This window comes from Lepidochelys kempii, chromosome 7 (assembly GCF_965140265.1).
Source record: "Lepidochelys kempii isolate rLepKem1 chromosome 7, rLepKem1.hap2, whole genome shotgun sequence".
Classification (NCBI taxonomy): domain Eukaryota; kingdom Metazoa; phylum Chordata; order Testudines; family Cheloniidae; genus Lepidochelys; species Lepidochelys kempii.
Window position 1 is genome coordinate 30,127,139 of NC_133262.1, and position 20,474 is coordinate 30,147,612.

A 20,474-nucleotide genomic window follows, 5' to 3' on the forward strand; every position below is an offset into this window, starting at 1 on the left:
ACCCCTATCCACACTGCCGCCCCTAACCCCTCCACCCCGGCTCCTGACTGCCCCAACCCCTATCCACACTCTTGCCCCCTGACAGGCCCCCATGGACTCCCATGCCTGTCCAACCCTCTCTGTTCCCCGTCCCATGACTGCCCCCCGCCCCAACCACTCCCTGTCCCCTGCCTGCCCCCGGGGTCCCCTGCCCCCTTATCGTGCTGCTCAGAGCAGCAGGAGCTCGCTGCCTGGCCAGAGCCAGCCATGCCACCAAGCTGCCCGGCAGGAGTAGCGGGCCAGAGCGATGGCGGCAAGCTGAGGCTGGGGCGGGGAGGCAGCAGGGGAGAAGCCGGGCTCTAGCCTCTCCGGCCCGGAGCTCAAGGGCCGGGCAAGACGGTCCTGTGGGCTGGATGTGGCCCGCGGGCCGTAGTTTGCCCACCTCTGTGCTAGTCCCTTCTGGCCCTAAATTCTATTGACTCTGGATCCCAGCATGCCCTACCCCTGCTCTAACCCATCAGACCCCACTCCCCTCCCAAAGGATGGTTAATATCTCCTGCATGTCCCTTTCCTATCATGTCACAGGGCGTGATCCTCTTCCTGCAGAAGCATCTGGGCCCAGGACTCAGCTCAGCTGGGATCTCCAGGGGCCAGACCAGTGCATTTCAGCCTCTCGGTTTCAGAGAGTGGCCTGGCTGGCTAAGGGGGAAGGGGAAGGGGCTGCTGGCTCTGACCAGAGCCCAGGGCTGTGGGAGGGACTGGCTGGTGCAGGGGTATGGGTTACAGGGCCTTTCCCCTCCTGGGGACGCTGGCACTGGAGCCTGTACTGTGGGGCAGTCAAGTTGGGGGTCCCAGCACAGCTCCTAGGGGGACCATCTCCCTTGGAGGCTGGATCCAGGTGGAAGTCAGGCTCTTGGGGTGACTCCTCCCTTGCAGGAGCTGCTCTGCTGTCTTCCCGCCCCGTGTCGCCGCGCGCCCCAGATTCACTGGGGGTAGATGTGGGGTGGGAGGCGGGGCGGAGACAGTCCCCACACATCCGGAACCCTGAGTTGCTAGGGTTGGTCTCCCCCGGAAGGGCCCTTTTGAGTGAGACACCGTATCTGGCTAGGGGACTGTTTTCCAGTAACTCCCATCCACAGCCGTTGGTTGCCGTAGCAACAGATCCTGCCCGTCCTAGAGCAGGATATGGCGGCCACCTCCTCCTCCTCCAGCAGCGAGAGGTGAGGGGGGTGTTGGTGACCCTTGAACCCCTCTTTCCTGGGCCTGGTTAGCTGGGGGTGGCAATGACTGTGATCCTCTTCCCAGCGGGGGACGGGCTGGGGCTGGGAGCCAGGACTCCTGGATCTCCTCCCAGCTCTGGGAGGGGAGTGGGGTCCAGTGGTTAGCATAGGGGAGGGGCTGGGAGCCAGAACTCCTGGGTTCTATCCCAGCTCTGGGAGGGGAGTGGGGTCCAGTGGTTAGCATAGGGGAGGGGCTGGGAGCCAGAACTCCTGGATCTCCTCCCAGCTCTGGGAGGGGAGTGGGGTCCAGTGGTTAGCATAGGGGAGGGGCTGGGAGCCAGAACTCCTGGGTTCTATCCCAGCTCTGGGAGGAGAGTGGGGTCCAGTGGTTAGCATAGGGGAGGGGCTGGGAGCCAGAACTCCTGGGTTCTATCCCAGCTCTGGGAGGAGAGTGGGGTCCAGTGGTTAGCATAGGGGAGGGGCTGGGAGCCAGAACTCCTGGGTTCTATCCCAGCTCTGGGAGGAGAGTGGGGTCCAGTGGTTAGCATAGGGGAGGGGCTGGGAGCCAGAACTCCTGGGTTCTATCCCAGCTCTGGGAGGAGAGTGGGGTCCAGTGGTTAGCATACGGGAGGGACTGGGAGCCAGAACTCCTGGGTTCTATCCCAGCTCTGAGAGGGGAGTGGGGTCCAGTGGTTAGCATAGGGGAGGGGCTGGGAGCCAGAACTCCTGGGTTCTATCCCAGCTCTGGGAGGAGAGAGGGGACTAGTGGTTAGCATAGGGGAGGGGCTGGGAGCCAGGACTCGTGGGATCTATCCCAGCTCCAGGAGGAGAGTGGGGTCCCGTGGTGAGAGCAGATGGGGAGGGATTGGGTCTGCTGGAATTTCTGTTCCTTTTTTTTTATTGAAATCTATCCCAGTTTCTCACTGTCGCTCTGTGTCTACCTGTCTCTTTGTGTCCTCACCCTGTCCACATCCCCCTCCAGTAATGAAGCCAACTCCAAATGGCTGGATGCCCATTATGACCCCATGGCCAATCTCTACACGTTCTCCTCCTGCATCGGTAAGTCCAGGATCCCCCCATAAAGTGCCCTTAGCTGAGAGAGCTGGGGAATGGTCCAGTGGGATTCTCCTGGGTGGAGGCCCATGGAGTGGTTAGAGGTGGGGAGGGAGGGGGAAAAGGGCCCGGAGTTCTGGCTCTGTGAGATGCATGAGGGCTAGTGGTTAGATTGGAGGGGGACTGGGAATCAGGACTTTTAGTTTCTATTCCAGTGGTTATAATGTGTGGGTGGTGGGGTGCTGAGAATCCAAACAGCTGGGTTCTGTTCCTGCCATATTGTCTCTGTAGGTGCTTAGATAAGTCCCTTCCCTTATCTGGCCCCCACATTCTCCATCAATAACTTAGTGAGGTACCTCGCAAAGGAAGCTCTTCTCAAGGTCACTTAAGCTCATGTGGTGCTGGCAGATGGCAAAGCATAGTTATGTACAGATACATGGGATCTCAACCCTGGGAATACGAAGTAAACTCTCCCCTCCCTCCCACCCAGGTTTGTTAACACTCATGGGGATGGGAGCTCTTGTTCTCTCCATAGTCGCCTCTCTCTCACAGTGAGTGTGTGAAACACCTAGCCACAGCAAACAGGATGTGGAACTTACAAACGCAGGGAAAGGCAATGAAGGGGATGGTCTGAAGCTTATTTAAGTCTGAGGCCTGATGCCAGGTTGGCAGGAAAGTGTTCTCCGTTAAAGATTTAACCCCCTCCCTCTCTTCAGTGACAGAACCCCAGCTCCACATCTCTAGGTCCTCCAAGGAGAACTCACTGGAAAGCAGCTGTTGCCTTCCTGATAATGCTGGGAAGAAAACCTTATAACTGTCTACATTATCCCTTCCCAGAACTGGGAAGACGGTCACGTCTTCTGGCTCCCAGTCCTGGCTCCCAGTCCCTCCCGTATGCTAACCACTGGACCCCCCTTAGCCACGTGTTCTAGCCCCGAGCTCTAACCTCCTGGACTCCACTCACCTCCCAAAGCTGAGGTTAGAAGCTTGGTTCCCAGCCTGCCTCGGATTCCAATTAAATAACTAACTGTAGCGCATAGCAAGCAGCCCCGGCTGCCAGGGCCCTGTGTAATCCCTTCTAATTGTTGTATGCAGTGTAGATGTAGCTGTGTCAGTCCCAGGATATTAGCGAGACAAGGTAGGGGAGGGAATATTTTTTTATTGGACCAACTTCTGCTGGTGAGAGAGAGAGACACGCTTTCAGAGTACCTTTCCCACACCGGAGGAAGAGCTCTGTGTAGCTTGAAAACTTGTCTCTCACACCAACAGAAGTTGGTCCAATACCTTGTCTCTCTAATCAATTCTATGGCACCTTGTCTTCCTCCTGTCCACCACTAACATCCCTGGGAAGGGGAGATAGATGGAAGCTGTGCTGCTAGGGATAATGACTAATACTGTTGGGCTCACGCTAGCTAGGACCAGTGGAGGGCCACCCATTACAGAGGTCTCAGACACTCTCCCCTAGGGCATATCCCCCAACTTTCCATGCCACTATGGACATTTGTGGGACCTTGCTGAGAGCATTCCAGAGGGGAACCGGACACACAGCAGTGATAGACACAGCCCTGTGGTTACAGAGCACTGAGCATAGTGGCTAGATGGTCTGCCTTCTTGAGTTGAGGATAGAACCCAGGAGTCCTGGCTCGCAGTGATGCTTTTACACTCCATGGTTCCAGAGCCCCTTTTACCTCAAAGTCCTTCAAATTATTACATGGCTCTGGAGCACAAGCCTCCACAGTTGGTATGGAATGAGCCAGCACATCTGCGAGGAGAGAACACCTCCTACTACTCCCACCCCCACAAACTCCCTGCAGCACAGTGCCCCCTGGCATCATGCTGGGGCACTGTGGTTAGTATTCACTGGGAGGGGAGAGCATCCCCTTGGTCTCCCATGCAGATACTGGGCATGGCTGGACCTGCTGAGCCGGGGGGAGGTTATCAGGGATGCTGACTCCACATCTCTCTTTTGTTCCAGCCCTGGCTGACCTGCATGGCGATGGAGAGTACAAGGTGAGGAAGGATGGCCTGCCTGCCCACCCCAGGCAATGGGCCTACCCAACCTGGTATCTCACCCCTCCACCACCTCCCAGATCAGCCCCCTGGGCCTGGTATCCCCCATACTCCACCCTGGCTTTGGCTAACCCCCCAGGGGCAAACAGCATCTGGATGGGGAGTGTGTCTCTTGGGGCGGGGTGGGGGAAAGCATTCAGGGTGGGGGTGAGCATTCTGGGCCAGTTGCCTCTCTGGGCAAGGGGTAGTGAGGGTGTCCATGCCCAGCCCAGCAGGTGGGAGCTGCCCTGGGGTGGGGGGTGAGGACCCCCCAGCACTACCCTTCTGTCTCTGTCTACCCCCCAGCTGGTGGTGGGTGACCTGGGCATGGCTGGACACACCATGAGGCTGAAGGTGTACCGGGGCACGGGGCTGGCTAGCGAGAGCACCTTGTTGGACCTGCCGGCTGCCGTGACCACCTTCCTAATGGACCAGAATGAGCCACGCACGCCTGCCGTGGCCGTGGCCTCCGGACCATTCATCTATGTCTACAAGAACCTGCGGCCCTACTTCAAATTCACCCTGCCCCCCCTGGATGCCAACCCCCTGGAGCAGGATGTCTGGGAGCAGGCCAAAGAGGTGAGCAGGTTGGGGGTGGCATGGCCAGCCCAAGGTACCTGTCCGCACCCCTGCCCCACATCAAACCAATGGGCCCACCCCTCCCTGGCACTCCACATCAGACCCAGCTCTGGGAGTGGGGTCCAGTGGTTAGAATACAGAGTCTGGGAGCCAGGATGCCTGGGTTCTATTCCCAGCTTGTAGTCATGTGCCTTCCCATCTCTCTCTGTCTGCATCTCGTTCCAGGACATGATCGACCCCCTGACTCTGAAGGAAATGCTGGAGGGGATCCGGTGAGTGGCTCTTCCTTTCCACCATGGACTGTCACATCACCACACCGCCCAGAAACTCCATCCTGGTCCCTGGCTTAGCAAGTGATGGGAGCTAATGCCAGAGGCATTTAACATTCGATCCCTGGGTGTGGACATTGGGGAGATCCTTGAGGTTAGAGCTGGACATGCTGAAAGCCAGGTCTCCCGGGTTCTATCCCCAGCTCTGGGAGTGGAGTGGGATCTAGTGGTTACGGTAAAGTGGGTGAGAAATCAGGACTCCTGTGTTCTGTTCTGGGTTGTGGATGGTAGGGTCTGTGATGGTGAATGTATCATACTGAGTTTCTGTCCAATGTCTTCCTCTCTGTTCAACATCTTCATGTGTCAGGGACAAGGCGGAGATCCCCCTGTCGGTACGATCACTGAGGTAAGACCATATGGTACCACTGAGGGCAGGGAGTGGCATGAGCACCTCACCCTCCAGCGATTTCCTGGCTAGCACCAAAACCCTGGGCTGGGAGCTCTAGGAACCCAGCTTTTTCAGGGATTGGAGCAGGAAGCTTGAGGCTGGTGGCCAAGGGAGAGGGTGTGCAGGGGTCAGGGATGGATCCTGGCAGCAGAGAAGCCCGGTGTTGTAGGGAGCACAGGCTGGAGGGGTGGGAATCAGGGAGGGATCTTGGCAGTGGGGAGGCAGGGGGAGTGGGGAGCACAAGCCAAGGGTGGGTGGGGATCTGGGAGGGAACTTGGCAGTGTGGGGGATGGGTGGTGTGGGGAGCACAAGCCGCGGGGTAGGGATCGGGGAGGGATCTTGGCAGTGGGGGGGACGGGTTGCGTGGGGAGCACAAGCCATGGCGCGGGGATCGGGGAGGGATTTTGGCAGTGGGGGAGGCAGGTGGTGTGGGGAGCACAAGCCGAGTTGGGGGGGATCTGGGAGGGACCTCGGCTGTGGGGGAGACAGGTGGTGTAGGGACCACAAGCCGGGGGGCTGGGTGATCGGGGAGGGATTTCGGCAGTGGGGGAGGCAGGTGGTGTAGGGAGCATAGGCCGGGTGGGGGGACATTGTCCCAAAGCTTGGAAGGCTCTCAGCAGCAGAGCTCCTGTTTTAAGTGGTACAGAGGACACCGTGGACCAGAGCAAGCTGTGTCACTATCCCACAATCCCCTTCTCTGTCTCCCCAACCCCCAGGTTCCTGGCCCAAGATGTACCAGAGATGGAGAATTTTGTAAACCTACATAAGGGGCAACCGATCAAGCGCCAGGTGGGTCCTGCCCTGCCCTAGGTCTGCGGGAAACTCCCCAGTGGATCCTCCAAGAGTAAGGGACTCAGGGGGATGGGGGTTGGAGAAAGGGAGTATTCTAGCATTTCCAGTTCCCCACCGACGACTTGTGGGTCCCAGCAGGGCCTTCCAGGTACCCTTCCTTCCCAGCATACCCTCTGGGGAGACTGGCACTGCCCTTCCTGGGTAGAGAGGGAGACTGGGGAAGGGGGAGAGGTCCATACCCCTCTCATGACCATCTCCCTATCCAGACTGTCATCACGTGCATGAGCACACTGAAGAAGAACATGGCAGATGAGGACGCGGTCAGCTGCCTGGTGATTGGGACGGAGAGCGCCGATGTCCTCATCCTGGACCCTGAAGCCTTCACTATCCTGGCCAAGGTGAGTTGGGTGCCAGGTGAGGGGGTCCCTATATAAACAGTCCCCGCATCCCACCCCAGAGGTGGCTGCATCTCAGCACCAGGCGAGGGACCCCTGCTCATATATAGCTCGTTCCCACGGGTGTGGGGCTGCCCCAGCTTTCCATTTGCTGTTGCAGATGACGTTGCCAAGCGTGCCAGCCTTCCTGGACGTGATGGGGCAGTTCGATGTGGAGTACCGGGTCACGGTGGCCTGCCGGGATGGGAGCATCTACATCCTCCGCAGGTGACAGCCAGCCGTGAGGGGTGCTTGGGGCTGGAATGGGACAAAGGGGAAGGCAGGGGAGTGCTGAGGAACATCAGATAAGGAACCTGCTATGTCTCCCCCTCCCACCAGATCAGATCTATGGTCCTTTCCAGCTTGGTATTCCCTTCTCTCTCCAATCAGATCCATGGGCCCATCCCAATACTCTGCCTCCCTGCTGCCCCACTGCCCAACAGCCACGAGTGCCAGGCCCCAGTGCCTGAAGGTTTAGTTTTGCTGTAACATTCCTGCTGGTGAGGCCTGTCTGTGCCCATTCCCTTGGCGCAGGGGGTGGGGAGGGTGACTGGAGCCCACAAGGCAGGAGTTGGAGGAGGGGATTGGGTGGGGCAGCAAGCACAGTGGGGGGCTGGCACTGACCTGTCTGCCCTCCCTTCCCACTCCAGGGAGTCCAAGCGGCCCAAGTACTGCATCGAACTGAGTGCCCAGCCCATGGGGCTGGTGCGGGTACACAAGAATATCGTGGCTGGCTGCTCCGACGAAACCCTGCAGGGCTATACACAGAAGGTGGGAGTGGGTGAGGGCACCCCCTACGGGGCACTAGGGGTGGGGCAGCTGGGCAAGTCTTGGAACCTGTGTGCCCCTAGATCTACTCCCTACACCACCTGTTACCAAGGCGCCTCTCCCTGGGGGCCAGTGGGAGATCTCCATGGCTCTATTCTAAGTCTAGTCTGCTTAGGGGGCCAGTGTCACAGGGGTGCCACACAAGGGATCCTTGTATAAATAGCCCCTCTGCCCCACCCCAGAGTCAGATAAACAGCCTTGCATCTCACCCCAGAGATGGCTACATTTGAGTGCCAGATCTCTTTCTCTTACAGGGGAAGAAGCTGTGGACAGTCTATCTGCCAGCCCCACTGATGACCATGAGCCTCCTAGATCATAAATCACGCGGCTTCCAGGCTGTGATGGTAGGTCTGGCCAACCAGGAGGTGCACATGTACCGGGATAAAAACCTTGTGGACGTCATCCGCACCCAGGTAATTTCCCCATCAGGCAAAGCCAGTGCTGGGGTAATGCAGGACTCTTAATGCAGGACTCTGTCCCAGCTTTGGGAGGAGAGTAGGGTCTCATGGGTTAGAGCAGGGAGCTGGGAGCCAGGCCTCTTGGGTTCTATCCCTAATTCTGAGAAGGGAATGGGATCTAGTGGGTTAGAGTGAGGAGGCTAGGAGCCAGAATTGTGGGTCTGGTGGTTATGGACACTGGCCGAGCTGCCTGATACCCCATTACCCCCTCCCCTTTGCTCCCCCACAGGATGTGGTCACCAGTATTTGCTTTGGCCGCTATGGGCGTGAGGACAACACCCTGATCATGACGAGTAAAGGTGGGCAAGGGGCGTGCTGGGTGGGCACCATTCAGTTCCATGTGCTGCTGTGCAATACTGAATGCACCCTGCAGGGGATGCTGTTGGCTGTAGGCATCAGCTGGGCTCCAGCTGATGGGTCAGGAAGGAATTCAACTCCTGTGGGACAGTGCGGTGCAGCGAGGGGCATTAACGGGACCAGCCACTATTGGAGACAGTACACCACGGGGGATGGGCCCATGGGTCTGATCTAGGAAGAGGGGATTCAGGAGCTTTGTGCCCATTTGTACTGTATCCTGGTTATCCCACTGCCCAGGCGGGGGGCTGATCATCAAGATCCTGAAGCGCACAGCCGTGTTTGAGGAGAAGGACATGTCACTAGGCCCTCCTGTGGCCCAGAGCATCCGACTCAGTGTGCCCAAGAAGACCAGGCTTTACGTGGACCAGACTCTGCGGGAACGCGAGAATGCTGTGGGTGAGTGGGGCAGGAATGGTGGGTTGAGGAGGGGGACTGCTTGTGGGCAGATTGGGGAGGGAGCAGCTGGGAGTGTAGGGGAATGAGTGGGAGGAGCGGAGATTGGGGGTGGGAGGCGAGGTGGGGCATCTCCCACTACATTTTCCATGCCCCCCCGAACATGGGTCTCTTCCTATGCGCCCAGCCATAGAGCCACCAGTCCCACTCTGAGCATCCACTATAGGAAAGATAGAAGCCACTGGCCTGGGATTTACTTACCAACTCAGCATGTTAGTGCAAATGCACGAGCCAGCCACTCGGGGGTGCTGTGCTGCAGGGAGCAGGATGGGGACTCAGTGGCAGGCACTCTTCCCGCAGTCAGTGCTGCCCCAATGCCCCAGGGGGCGCTGCGCTGCAGGGAGCAGGGTTGGGGGCTCAATCCGGGTGCTGACCCTGATGCCGCAGTGCCACACTAAGGGGCACTGTGCTGTAGATAAGGCGTAAAACCAAGATCCATTGTGATTGGTAGAGATCCCTCTTGTTGATTGGCTGCTTGCTGCAGGCTGACTTTCTGTCCTCACTGTCCCTTCATCCCTCACCAGCCATGCACCATGTGTTCCAGATGGACCTGTACCGGCTGCGGCTCATGGCAGCCCGGGCCTATGTCAAGGCGCTGGAGTCCAGCCTGGCGCCCATCACATCCACACTGCAGGAGCCCATTAAGATGAATGCAGTGGTGAGTGGGTCATGGGGACACCAGACCCTTGGAATGAGAAGGGTATGGGGCATTTGGAGGGAGCCAGGAGACGGGGTGAGAAAATTTAGGATTGTGCAAGCGGAGGCTGGGAGCCAGGAATCCTGGGTTCTCCACAGCTTGGGGGCGGGGCCTAGCGGGCGTGGGGCTGGGCTGTTTTCCCTGCTGTGGGTTGTCCCTGTGTGGACTATTTTTTAAATCCTGCTCCCATCCTGCCCTGCAATACTCACTCCTGCCCGCTCCCGCCTTGTTTCTTGAATTTTTATCCTGCTCCTGCTATTATGGCAGTGGGACCCATGGGATCCCAGTCCCGCTGCAGGGCTCTAAAATTGCCCCAGCAATGGCTGAACGTGCTGCTTTCAGCAAATGTCTCCCCCCCAGCACCCTTCTAGTCCCTGTACCCCGTGCAATGGGATGGGAACCCCCTGACCCTCTCAACTCCCCCATTTAGAAGGATCGGAATCCTCATCCCTACAAGGGGATGAACAGCCCCTGCATCTCCCCTTCCCCACACACAGGGATTAGAAACCTCTAACCCTCCATGCATATGGCTGGAGAGCCCCTGCATCATCATGCAAAGGGGACTGGAAGCCATCCCCAGGCACAGGCAGGGAGAGTTCCCACTGCCACCCTTAGCTCTACGCTGCTGCTGTCGGCAGCGCTGCCTTCAGAGCTGGGCGGCCAGAGAGCGGTGCCTGCTGGCCGGGGCATTCATGTTGTTTGCAGTGTGGAAGGAATATCTTTTTAATCCTGCCCCCCATATTGTTTCTTGAATTTTTCTCCCGCTCCCGCTGTTATGGCAGCGGGACCCTCGGGATCCCAGTCCCGCTGCAGGGCTCTAGGTTGAAGCTCATGGTCTAATCACTAGACTAAGCTGCCTGCTTTGGCAGGTCACTGGTGGGAGAGAAGCATCTGATTTCTCTGCTGCCCAAGGCGGAGGTTTTGGGAGCGCAGCAGACAGCGCCTGCAAGGCCACTACAGGATGCTGCATGTACTTGGGGGGCTGCTCTTCCACGAGGTTACTGACCCACTGGGGAGGGGTCAGCGAGGAGCCATGCGAACAATGCCAGACTGGAAACCCTGGGCCTCAGGGAGCCCTGGTGGAAGAGTTCCTCTGAGAGAAGGTCCTGGGGGGGGCTTGATTCCGGTCTCTCTGCATGGTGGGGGGATTTATGGGAGCAGGGGGTTCATGAAGGTCGCAGACACAGTCTGAGCAAGAGCCAGGAGCCACCATCAGCCACAGCCAGTGTTTAACAGGGAGAGGGATTTGCCCTTCGAACAACGGGAGCAGGGAACTCTCCATCGCTTGGGGGCTTCCAATCCAGAGGCGATGTGCCTCTAACTCACTGAGCAGATCTGGGCTGAAGTCGGGAACGGAGAGGGTGAGATTTGGGATTCAATCATCTCTTTAGATTTCCAGGGGGACCTTTCTTGTGGCTCCTGTGATGGAGAACCCCCCAACCCCAGGCTGTGGGATCAAGGACTCCTCTCCCCCTTGCACTGAACTTGTGCTCAGGATCTACCCCCTCCCCACCCCACCCCCAGGTCCAGGGCATCGGCCCCACCTTCAAACTGACCCTCCACATTCAGAACACGTCAGCTGGGCGCCCTTCCATCAACCTGCTGGTGAGCTTCCTTTACGACCAGAGCCTCTATGCTATGAAGAGAGCCTTCTTCAAGGTACCCCCACTCCACAACACCTCTGACCGCTCCTATGGGCTCCTGCACTCTGACTAACTCAGCTTTGTCTCCCTACAGGCCCCTATGCTGGTCCCGGGACTGAACTACCCCATTGAAACCTTTGTGGAGTGTCTGAGTGACAAGGGGATCTCGGACGTCATCAAGGTTTGTACAGGGACACCCCATCCCAGAGAGATGCCTGACCCTTTAAAATGCTCCCACCTCCCTCCTGCTGTGTGTGTGTGTGGGGGGGTAGGACCCAGAGGTGGCTGCATCTCAGTGCCAAGGGAAGGATCTGTGTATAAAGAGTCCCTGCACCCCACCCCAGAGGTGGCTGCATCTCAGCGTGGGGCTCTCTGTCTCCTCTCTTGCAGGTGTTTGTGTTGCGGGAGGGCCAGAGCATGCCCTTGCTGACTGCCCATATCAACATGCCAGTGAGTGAGGGCCTGGCTGCTGCCTGAACCGCCTCTGAGGGGCAATGGAGACCAGAGCTGCAGTAGATCCCATAGGAACCCTCACTGGATCAGAGCCAGGACTGGGAGCCGAGGCCCCCTGCTGTGCAGTGAACCACAAGCTGCCCCCAGGGTGCACACTGCTGATGTGGGACCATGTAGAGGGGGTGTTGGGGCTGCCGTCCCCACCCCAGCCTGGGGTGCAGACCCAGCTGCTTTGTCCGGGATCAGGCCAGCTCCTTACAGCAGGGGGGGCGGGGGGAGGACTTATGCCTGGTTTGGTATCAAGAGCTGCTGGAGGATGGGGTGTTTCTCTCCCATCCACAGCCCTGGGGGTAGCACCTAGAAACCCCCTTAGCTGTGATCGTAGCATCCCAATAAAGCCAGGACAGTTGCTGTACCGAGGGTGCTGGTGTGTGGAGTGTGCAGCGTGGGAGGAGTCAGGGGTAGTACTCTCAGGTTAACAATTCAGCAACCTCCCCCAGTCAAAGGGGCCACACACATAGCACATAAAATCAGTTTAATGACAGTTTCGTAGGCCCCTTTTGCTGCTGCAGCAAAGGGAAGGAGCATTCACTTGGAGGCAGTGTTGCTGGAAGGGCCAAGTCCAGCTCTGGGTACCTGTGGGTATGAAGCTATAGCAGTCTGAGTATCGAATTTATTCCCCCATCACACAGCGAAGGCCCATGGCCCCAGTTATTTCTATCTTGGTGGTGGCAGGGGAGTCAGCAGGATCTCTGCAGCAGCAGCATCCCCTTCAGGGGGGGCAGTGGACTTTATGTCCCAGGACCCCAATGCGGTTGACGGTGGCTGTTACAGGGAACATGGTGATGCCACAGGCGTTCCTGCCGCGATAGAGACGGTAATAGCCCTGCCGAGGGGACACGCAGTTAGGGACAGATGGTGCTGTACAGCCTTTCCTCACCCAGGGCTGCTCTACACTGGGAACTTACATTGGCATAGCTCTATCTCTCGGGGGAGTAAAAATCCACACACCCTGAGAGACGTAGCAGTGCCGACCTACCCCTGCAGTAGCCTGTGCTAGGTGGATGGAAGAATTCTTCCATCAGCCTAGCTCTTGCCTCTCGGGAGGTGGATGAACTTCAGTGACAGGAGAACCCCTGCCATTGGTGGAGGTGGCCGTGCAACTGTGTCGTGGTAGTGGTTTAAGTGTAGACATACGCTCACTCAGCCTTTGCATCAAACTGGAACGAGGTCTGAACCTGGACAGGGAGTGTATAATAAAAGCCCACATCTCACCCCAGTGGTGGCTGTGTCTTAGTGTTAGGCAGGAGATCCCTGTTTAAATGGTCCCTGCACCCCACCCAGAGGCCATCTCTGTAGGATCCCACAGCACAGCCTCCTTCAGACAAAACCAGCCCACGCACCCACAGACAGCACCGCCCTGTGGGCAGCCACATACACTCCCCACTCACCTTCTCTCCCCAGTCTTCCCCCCAGGAGTTCTTGATGACCCAGTACTGCCTTCCCTTTACTGCAATTAATTGATGAAGAGAAAGGCACAGTGGTCTTAGAGTGCTTTTGACAGCTGAGCCCCCTGCCGAGCCCCCTGCCAAGCCCCCAGTTCATTTAACCCCATCTCACCCAAATCCAAACCCTTGTACAGCCCATCTCCACTCACCATCCCCGTAGCCAACCAGCAGGGCAACATGATCCACCTGGTCTGGATTGCAGTTCTTCACCAAGGGCTGTGAGATGCCCTTTTTATAATGCTGCAGAGGCACAAAAATGAGCAGAAAGTGAGTCGGGGGGAGGGGGGTTAGTGGGCAGGTCACCATGGGATGGGCTGAGTAGCCAGAAGGCTTCTCCCGCATTGCTACAACTGGGAGGCACGTACCTTCATGGCAGCTGAGTTCAGGGTAACTGTGATTGGGCCCTCAGTTGCGACGTGTGCAGCTATTTCTACAAGAGGAAACCCAAATGTACTAGGTGGGGAGGAGGACCCAGGAACAAACACCCCTGACCCAGGCATGGCCCTACCAGGCTGCTGCTGTCCCCACACACTGGCTACATTGGCCCTTGCCCCTCCCTGTGTCCTCTGGGCCCTCTGCATCCCTCACATTCCCCCTCTGCTGCTCAGAGCTCCCCCAGGGGGAAGCATGAAACTAACCAGCCCCTTGTAGGTTTCACACACATCACCCCAGGCACAGCTGCCTGGAAACTGGCCAGGTCTTGATCAGTTCTGCCCCCACCCAGGCCCTGCTTCTCCCCCTCCCACCCAGTCCCCTTTGTTACCCCCTAATCCTGTTCCACTCCCCTCACTTGCTCCCTTTGCCCCCACCACTCCATCCTAGATGGCCCACTCCCCCCTGTCCCCAGTGCTGGCCCCACCCCAACCCCTCTCTCCACAGGCCTCACCCTCCTCATCTCCAGGAAGTGTCTGGAAGCCCTGGATATAGGCAGCCGGCTCATACTTATTGAGGTTGTGGCATTTCTCCTGTCTCCCTGTGTAGGGGTAGGCAGTCTCATGGGTCAGTCCGCCTGGGAGGGAGTGTATGTGAAAGGTCTGGGATGGGCCCAGAGTGCCTCATTCCCTGCTCCATCCTTCCCCTGTTCTGGATTCAAGGATCAGAGTAAACCCCCTCCCCCCAAATTCAACCTGTCACAAAGAGTGGGGCCACAGCAGGGTCTTGGAATGAGGAGGGGTCTCCCTTCCATATACAGTATTGGGAAGATTGCTCCTGGTCTGGGTCAGGGTCCATGCAGCACCTAGCATGATGTGGGCCCCCAATCTCGGTCAGGGTCTGCGCAGTGTCTGGTGATGGGGACTGCAGACTGGGCTGAGGTCTGCACAATGCTGGGGGCCCCAATCTCAGTCAAGGGGTCTGTGCAGCACCTGTGGTGACAGGCCCGAATCTGGTTAAGGGTCTGTGCAGTGCCTGGCACGATGCGGGGCCCCAGTCTGAGTCAGAGTGAGTCTCCATGCACTAAAATATCCTCACAGTAAACAGTTGTGAGGGGTGAATAGGGGACAGTCCAGGGGAATGTGGGGGGTTTATTGCCTGCAGGGCAAAGGCCCACACATCCCTCCAGTGCCTACATACGCTTGTGTAGCACCGTAGTGAAGGCATCCCACACGTAGCCCCCGTTGCACCCCACTCCGCACCAGCTGCAGTCCAACACCTCTGCAAGGGAAGTAGTGGGTGAGCACCAAGCCATCTCCCCCTCACCCCAGTCAGACCTTGGGATCCTGCTCCTGCTGGGTGGCGCACACAGGCTCATCCCACAGCGGCTCCCAGTGGGGTGATCAACCCACCTCTGGATGGAGAGACTCAGCACCTGCCACCCCCTGCTTTAACATCTGGTGGGGGAGAGTTCCACAGGCAGGGCTCAGCGTCCAGTAGACTGGGGATTGGGGAGGGGATCCGGGCCTACAGGGAGGCAAGTCTGTGGTGGGGCTGTCCCCAGGCCCCCACCCCAGTGATTGCAGATGGGGTGCAAATATACGAAACCCAATGCATGGGGTCATGGTCCCTGTAAACCCCACACACCCAGCCTGCTCCCAGGTCCCTCAAGGGTTACAAGCTCCCAGTTTGGGACAGGAAACGAAGGGGGTACTTTACACACACACAGAGGGATTCTGGGCTGGGAAGGGGGAGGCGCTTAGAACATCCCCAGGTGCCCCCTCCTCTGTGCCCCATTCACCTGCACACAGCAGAGCAGTGCTGGGGTGCCCTGCCCTGTTCCAGTCGAGGGGGTGGGGCACCCCCCAGTCCCTACCTTGCACCGAGAGGTTCCGGGGCTGGTGGAAGTGGATGTTCCAGAGGGACTCGATGTTGGCGACGGCAGCAAAGGCCCAGCAGGAGCGGCACTCCTGGCCCTGCGGAGAGAGGGATGAGGCCCTACGTGGCACTAGGAGGCGCTGTGCTGTGGGGCAGGAAGGGGCGCTCTCCCCAGCCTCTGCGCTGTCCCTAATGCCCCAGCTGAGGGAGGGGACGACAACTGGGGTGAGCAGTGGGGAAGGGGACGTGGAATGATTTTGTCATTACTAAGCCCCCCATGGCACCCCCTGTCCTGCCCCATCTAACTGTCTGTCTGGGGGATTCCCAACCCACCCGTCCCACAACTACCTGGTTCTTCACGGCGGTCACAGCCCCCGTCTTCCTCCAATCGCAGGACTTAGGGAATTTCTTCCTCGGGCGCCGGGGGTCCTGGTGCATGGTATGGGGCGGGGGGCTCCAGAACATCCCCCGGAACTCCTCATCTGGGGAGACAGAGGAAGATGGTGCTGAGGGGGTGCTGGAAGGGGGAGTGAGGAGTGCAGAGCAGTGGGGGCAGGGAAGGAAGGAGTGCAGAGTAGGGGGGCAGGGGAAGGGGGTGCAGAGCAGTGGGGGTCAGGGGAAGGGAGGGGTACACAGCTGCAGGGGAGAGGGGTGCGGCGCTTGGTTAGGTGCTGGGCGTCGGGGGTCACTCCCCACCTGTCCAGTCGCTGAAGCGGGTCACCCCGTACTGCCCTGTGCCCCGCTCCGTCTCCTGCAGCTGCCGCGCCGCAAGCAGGCTCCGCGTGAAGATCCCGAAGCGTCTGTGCTGCTCTGGAGGGAGATGGGGGGGGGTCACGAGTACTGGGGGGCATGACAACTCCAGCCAGTGGCATCGGACATCCTGCCCCTCCCACCCCCCAGCACAAATCGGGGGCGTGAATTTTCCACCCGTCCAGCGCCTCTTTCCGCTGCTAGCTGCAGAGCCGAGCCACAGGGAGCTGGGTGTGAAAGCAGAGGGACGGAAAGAGCGACACAGCAGCACCCCCGCCCTCACGCGGCCCTGGGACTTGGAGGGAGGGGAGCATGCGGCCACAGGGTAGGCAGCTCACACCAGCCGCGGGCAGGCCAGACTCAGAGGTGGCTGCTCACAGAGGCGTGGAGAAGGGGATCGGGCTGGTCTGTGCACTCCCGCCTCAGCCCCATCCATCCCTCTGCTGCCCCCCGCCTTCTCCCCGTGGTAACAGCCTCCAGGAAGAGCTGCCTGCCCCCCACACCGACAGCCCCCCCCCCTCCCTGTCCGTCACCTGCGGGGCTCCTGTAGGTTCTGTTGAACTGAATCATAAAATCCTTGAACATTCCAGTCACTTCAGCCTGAAATGGACAAACCAGCAGGATGGTGGGCAGCAAAGGGGCATCCCAGCAGCCAGTGCCCCTGCCTCAACCCCCACTCCCAGCCCCGGCTACCCACAGCCCTTCTGGTGCCCCCCAGTCTGCACCCACAGCCCCTTGCTATCCTACCACTGGGCTCCCCCCACCCACAGCCCTGCTAGTGCCCCCCAATCCTCTCCCCCAGCCCCCTGTTAGCCTAACCCTGGGCTCTGCGCTTGCTCCAAGCTCTGCCCATGGCCCTCAATCCCCAGCCCCTGGCTATCCCTGCTTTGGGGTGTAGAGTGGAGCCCACTGATGTCTGGGATGGATGGGGGCACATACCCATCTGGGTGAGTGTGTGTTGGTGTCTGGGGGGGTAGCACGTGGAGCACGGGGGAGAGTGCGGAGGATGGCATGTGAGTGTGCAAGGAGCATGAGGCACAGACTGGCCTATAGTGGTGGGGAATGGCTAAAGGACCTTCCTGTCCCGAGGGTGCTGGCTCCAATTCCTGTCCTTGGATTCGCCATGCATGCACCAAGGTGCTGGGTCTCAGCACAGTAGCCAATGGCTCTTGGCACAGACACGCGGTGTCTTCTCTGTTCTTCTCTGGCTTTCAGGCCCACTCCGCCCCAAAACTACTCCCTCCAGGTGTGTCCTCCATCCCTTACCTTGCTGAGTTCAGGGGGCAGGACAGAGCCAGCTGGGAGGGCACAGACCCAGACCCCCAGCAGCAGGAGGCAGGGACTCAGGACTCCAGGCCCCATGGCAGTAGCTGCTCTGTGCCTGCCCAGGCATCCTGTGGGGGGGTTATATAGGCAAGGGCAGGCAGAAGAATGACGGAAACCACAGAGCAGAGGAGCTGCAGGTGTGAGATCCGGGGACGGGGAGAGATGGGGGGTGGGGGTTGGGTTTCAGACCCCCAAGCAGCATCAAACCTGCTCCTGTGCCCTCAGGGTCTGCACCACGGAGGGGGACAGATTTGGGGACAATGGGGTATTGTTCCATCCATTCCTATCACTCATCTGCTCTGCTACATTAAGCCCAAGGACCCATCTCCTGGTGACCTCCCACCCCCATGGGAGGTACCAGTCCTCCAGAATCCAGGGACCTCAGGAACAAAGATGCTTATGGCAGCCACAGCACAGAACCTCTGTCAGGGGCTGGCCTGGCCATGCTGGAATCCAGCCTGGATGCCTGGGTCTGCACCCTGAGTCCAGGGAAAAGGATCAGCCATGACCTCCAGGTAACACTGCACTGGAGAAATGAGGCACATAGCACCCCCTACTGAGCCCCCCTGCAGCTCAGCGACCCGTCAGGTCTACTAGGGCACTGGGGTCAGCACTGATTGTGAGGGGAAAGTGTCCCCTATTGAATCCCCACCCTAGCTAGCCAGGCAGGACTTGATCAGAGACGTGACTGAGTCCACCCCACCCCACTGCAGCCTTGAACAGGTGCAGGTACTGAGCTTCCAAACAGCTAATCACCTGACAGATTTCATTCATTGTACCCAGCACCACAGGGCTCTGTGCTTCATCCTGACACAAGCAGCCCCCTGCTATCCCAGCCCTGGGTTCCCCCTGACTCTGCCACTGCCCCCCCGTGACAACTCCTCAGCTTCAGACCCCATTTATCCCCAGAACCCCAGGCTCCCAATCCCTCCTCCTGCTCCCCACTTGGGCTCATTTAGTTGAGCAGCTGCTGTGTTTTAAGGGTCCCAGACCCAGGCCTGTGCGGGAAGGTAGAGGGATTATTAGTGTGAAAGGTCTGAAATCTCAGTCACTTCAGGAAACATGGTGCCTGATTCACCAGTGAATGGGGAGCCCAGGGCTTGGAGAGCAGGGGGCTGTGGGTCAGGATTGGGCCTGGGGCTGGGAGAGCAGGGGCCTGTGGGTTGGGATGGAGGTGGGTGTGTTCAGCAGTGCTGGGACAGATGTTCCCTTCATGGCCCTATTGGAGTGGGGGAGTCCTGTGTGAAATATGCCAAGGTCAGGTCTGTCCGTGCTGGAAGTGGCTTATAAAAGGGTTTCATCCAGCCCAGTTGCCCCACTCCCAGATTCCCCTACACCCTGTCCCTGGCTGCTCTCCATCCCCCAGGACACGTACCCACTGCTCCCCATGATGCCCCTGCTCACTCTTCTGCTGTGCAGGGCCATCTGGTCTACCTGCTGCGCCCCTCCCCACATGGACCAGGACCAGGGGGCCCCATCAGATATCAGCATCCTGACCCTCAACTGCAGGTGAAGGGGGATGGGAATGGCTTGGTGCTCCCAGGAGCTTGGGTTCAATTCTGGGAGCCAGGACTCCTGGGTTCTAGCCCAGCTCTGGGAGGGAAGTGTTGTCAGAGCCAAGGGACTCCAGTCTCAGCTGATTGTGATGAGTCTGTTTCCTGCTGCTGCAGCCCAACATGGGTCACAATCCCTGTGGGGCAGAGCAATCTCCTCAGGGTCCCAATCGCCATCTCTGCAGGGCCCAGATCACTCAGTCCTACACTCCCTCCTCCCTTCCTGCCCCCAGAGACAGCAGTGCTCTGGTACTCCCTTCTCCCAGGGCTCAGTGCCAGGGCACCTCCTGATCGGGGAGCAGGGAGTGGTGCTGAGCTTATAGCTTTAGGGGCATTTTGGACTCAGAAAGAGCCTCTAACACTGAAGCAGGGTGGGCTGCGGGTCAGGATAGAGGGGCACCAGCAGAGGTAGTGGGGGGATCCCAAGGCTGGGATCGGGGGTGGGATTGAGGGACATCTGTTCTTGTGTTGTCTGCCCAGCTGCAGGGAGCAGGCCCAAGTGTGTGTGTGTGTGGGGGGGGGGAATGTTGTGTTGTGTAGGGAGTTCTGGTGTGTTTGTGTTGTCACAGTTTTCTCTCCCCAGCTGGTGGGGGTATTGTGTTTTTATGTAGCAGAGATGTGCTGGGCGGGGGGTGCTGAGTAGTTGTTTTTTTATGTAGCTGTGCTGTATTGTGTTGTGTAGGGGCATTATGGTGTGTAGTTGTGTAGCAGTGTTATGTTGTCATTCTCCAGCTGCAGGGGGTAGGCCCTCACCCCATGAGGATGATGTTGTATAGCAGTACTGTGATGTTGTGTAGGGGGTTATGGTACAGAACTGTTGTGTTGTGTATTGTGGTATGTTGTATAATAGTGTTGTGGTGTGTAGTCATGTAGCAAGGCTGTGTGGTGGTTGTGGTGTGTAGTTATGTTGCACTGTTTGTAGCCATGGTGTGTTGCACAGGATTGTTTATGTTGTGTAGTAGTACTGTGGTAGGTTCTCGTGTTGTGGTGTTTTTGTTGTGTAGCTGTGGTATGTTGTGTAGCTGTGGTATGTTGTGTAGCAGTGTTGTGTTGTTGTGGTGTGCAGTTGTGTAGCAGTGTTGTAGTGCAGGAGATCGTGTTATGTTGCTTTGTAGTACTGTTGTGTTGTCTAAGGGGCTTCACTTCTCTGGCTGCTGTGACTGGACTGAGCCCCCCAGATCCCAGGGCCTGAGGGGGGGGGCAGCTGCAGATGGCCTGGGTCAAGGCCAGCACAGGGCTCCCAGCATCCCCTGTGGATAGCATCTGAGTGACACCCTCTGCTCCCCTCTCAGCTGGAACACACCCTACAGCCCCACCCTCTAGTCCCTTCCCCCTGGGGGCAGCACTGGAGTGATACCCTCCCCCCTTGCACCCC

At 58.5% G+C, this 20,474-nt stretch overlaps 2 protein-coding genes across 10 annotated transcripts; one reads left to right on the forward strand and one right to left on the reverse strand.

The window, feature by feature from the left end:
- The first annotated feature begins 1,079 nt into the window (after positions 1-1,079).
- Positions 1,080-12,985, forward strand: BBS1 (Bardet-Biedl syndrome 1). 6 transcript variants are annotated; one of them, XM_073351646.1, is made up of 17 exons: positions 1,080-1,199; positions 2,182-2,258; positions 4,228-4,262; positions 4,608-4,880; positions 5,106-5,152; positions 5,517-5,555; positions 6,314-6,386; positions 6,656-6,787; positions 6,945-7,051; positions 7,474-7,594; positions 7,906-8,064; positions 8,339-8,408; positions 8,704-8,862; positions 9,444-9,577; positions 11,141-11,275; positions 11,354-11,440; positions 11,650-12,985. In XM_073351646.1, the coding sequence occupies exons 1-17, from the start codon at positions 1,165-1,167 to the stop codon at positions 11,734-11,736; spliced, it is 1,770 nt and encodes a 589-aa protein (XP_073207747.1). In that variant the 5' UTR covers positions 1,080-1,164; the 3' UTR covers positions 11,737-12,985. The 6 variants fall into 6 exon arrangements, with proteins under 6 accessions (XP_073207747.1, XP_073207748.1, XP_073207749.1 ...); XM_073351647.1 differs by having other exon boundaries at positions 11,008-11,275; positions 11,650-11,737; XM_073351648.1 differs by lacking the exon at positions 11,141-11,275.
- Positions 12,237-19,092, reverse strand: CTSW (cathepsin W). 4 transcript variants are annotated; one of them, XM_073351656.1, is made up of 11 exons: positions 19,044-19,092; positions 16,754-16,820; positions 16,167-16,280; positions 15,819-15,952; positions 15,469-15,568; positions 14,793-14,873; positions 14,107-14,229; positions 13,586-13,650; positions 13,370-13,460; positions 13,164-13,222; positions 12,237-12,598 (listed from the first exon to the last, which is right to left on the reverse strand). In XM_073351656.1, exons 2-11 carry the CDS (start codon positions 16,803-16,805, stop codon positions 12,485-12,487), a joined length of 933 nt encoding a protein of 310 aa, XP_073207757.1. In that variant the 5' UTR covers positions 16,806-16,820; positions 19,044-19,092; the 3' UTR covers positions 12,237-12,484. The 4 variants fall into 4 exon arrangements, with proteins under 4 accessions (XP_073207757.1, XP_073207754.1, XP_073207756.1 ...); XM_073351653.1 differs by lacking the exon at positions 19,044-19,092 and adding an exon at positions 17,487-17,708; XM_073351655.1 differs by lacking the exons at positions 14,793-14,873; positions 19,044-19,092 and adding an exon at positions 17,487-17,708.
- Positions 19,093-20,474: the final 1,382 nt, after the last annotated feature.

Bases quoted from the DNA above. Each gene is read 5' to 3' on its own strand.
- BBS1 (XM_073351646.1), top strand. From the start codon at position 1,165: ATGGCGGCCACCTCCTCCTCCTCCAGCAGCGAGAG. The intron at 6,788-6,944 runs GTGAGTTGGGTG...TTGCTGTTGCAG, and splicing joins CCTTCACTATCCTGGCCAAG to ATGACGTTGCCAAGCGTGCC. The intron at 8,065-8,338 runs GTAATTTCCCCA...GCTCCCCCACAG, and splicing joins TGGACGTCATCCGCACCCAG to GATGTGGTCACCAGTATTTG.
- CTSW (XM_073351653.1), bottom strand. From the start codon at position 17,582: ATGGGGCCTGGAGTCCTGAGTCCCTGCCTCCTGCTGCTGGGGGTCTGG. The intron at 16,281-16,753 runs GTGACGGACAGG...ATCTCCCTCCAG, and splicing joins AACCTACAGGAGCCCCGCAG to AGCAGCACAGACGCTTCGGG. The intron at 13,461-13,585 runs GTACGTGCCTCC...GTGCCTCTGCAG, and splicing joins TGAACTCAGCTGCCATGAAG to CATTATAAAAAGGGCATCTC.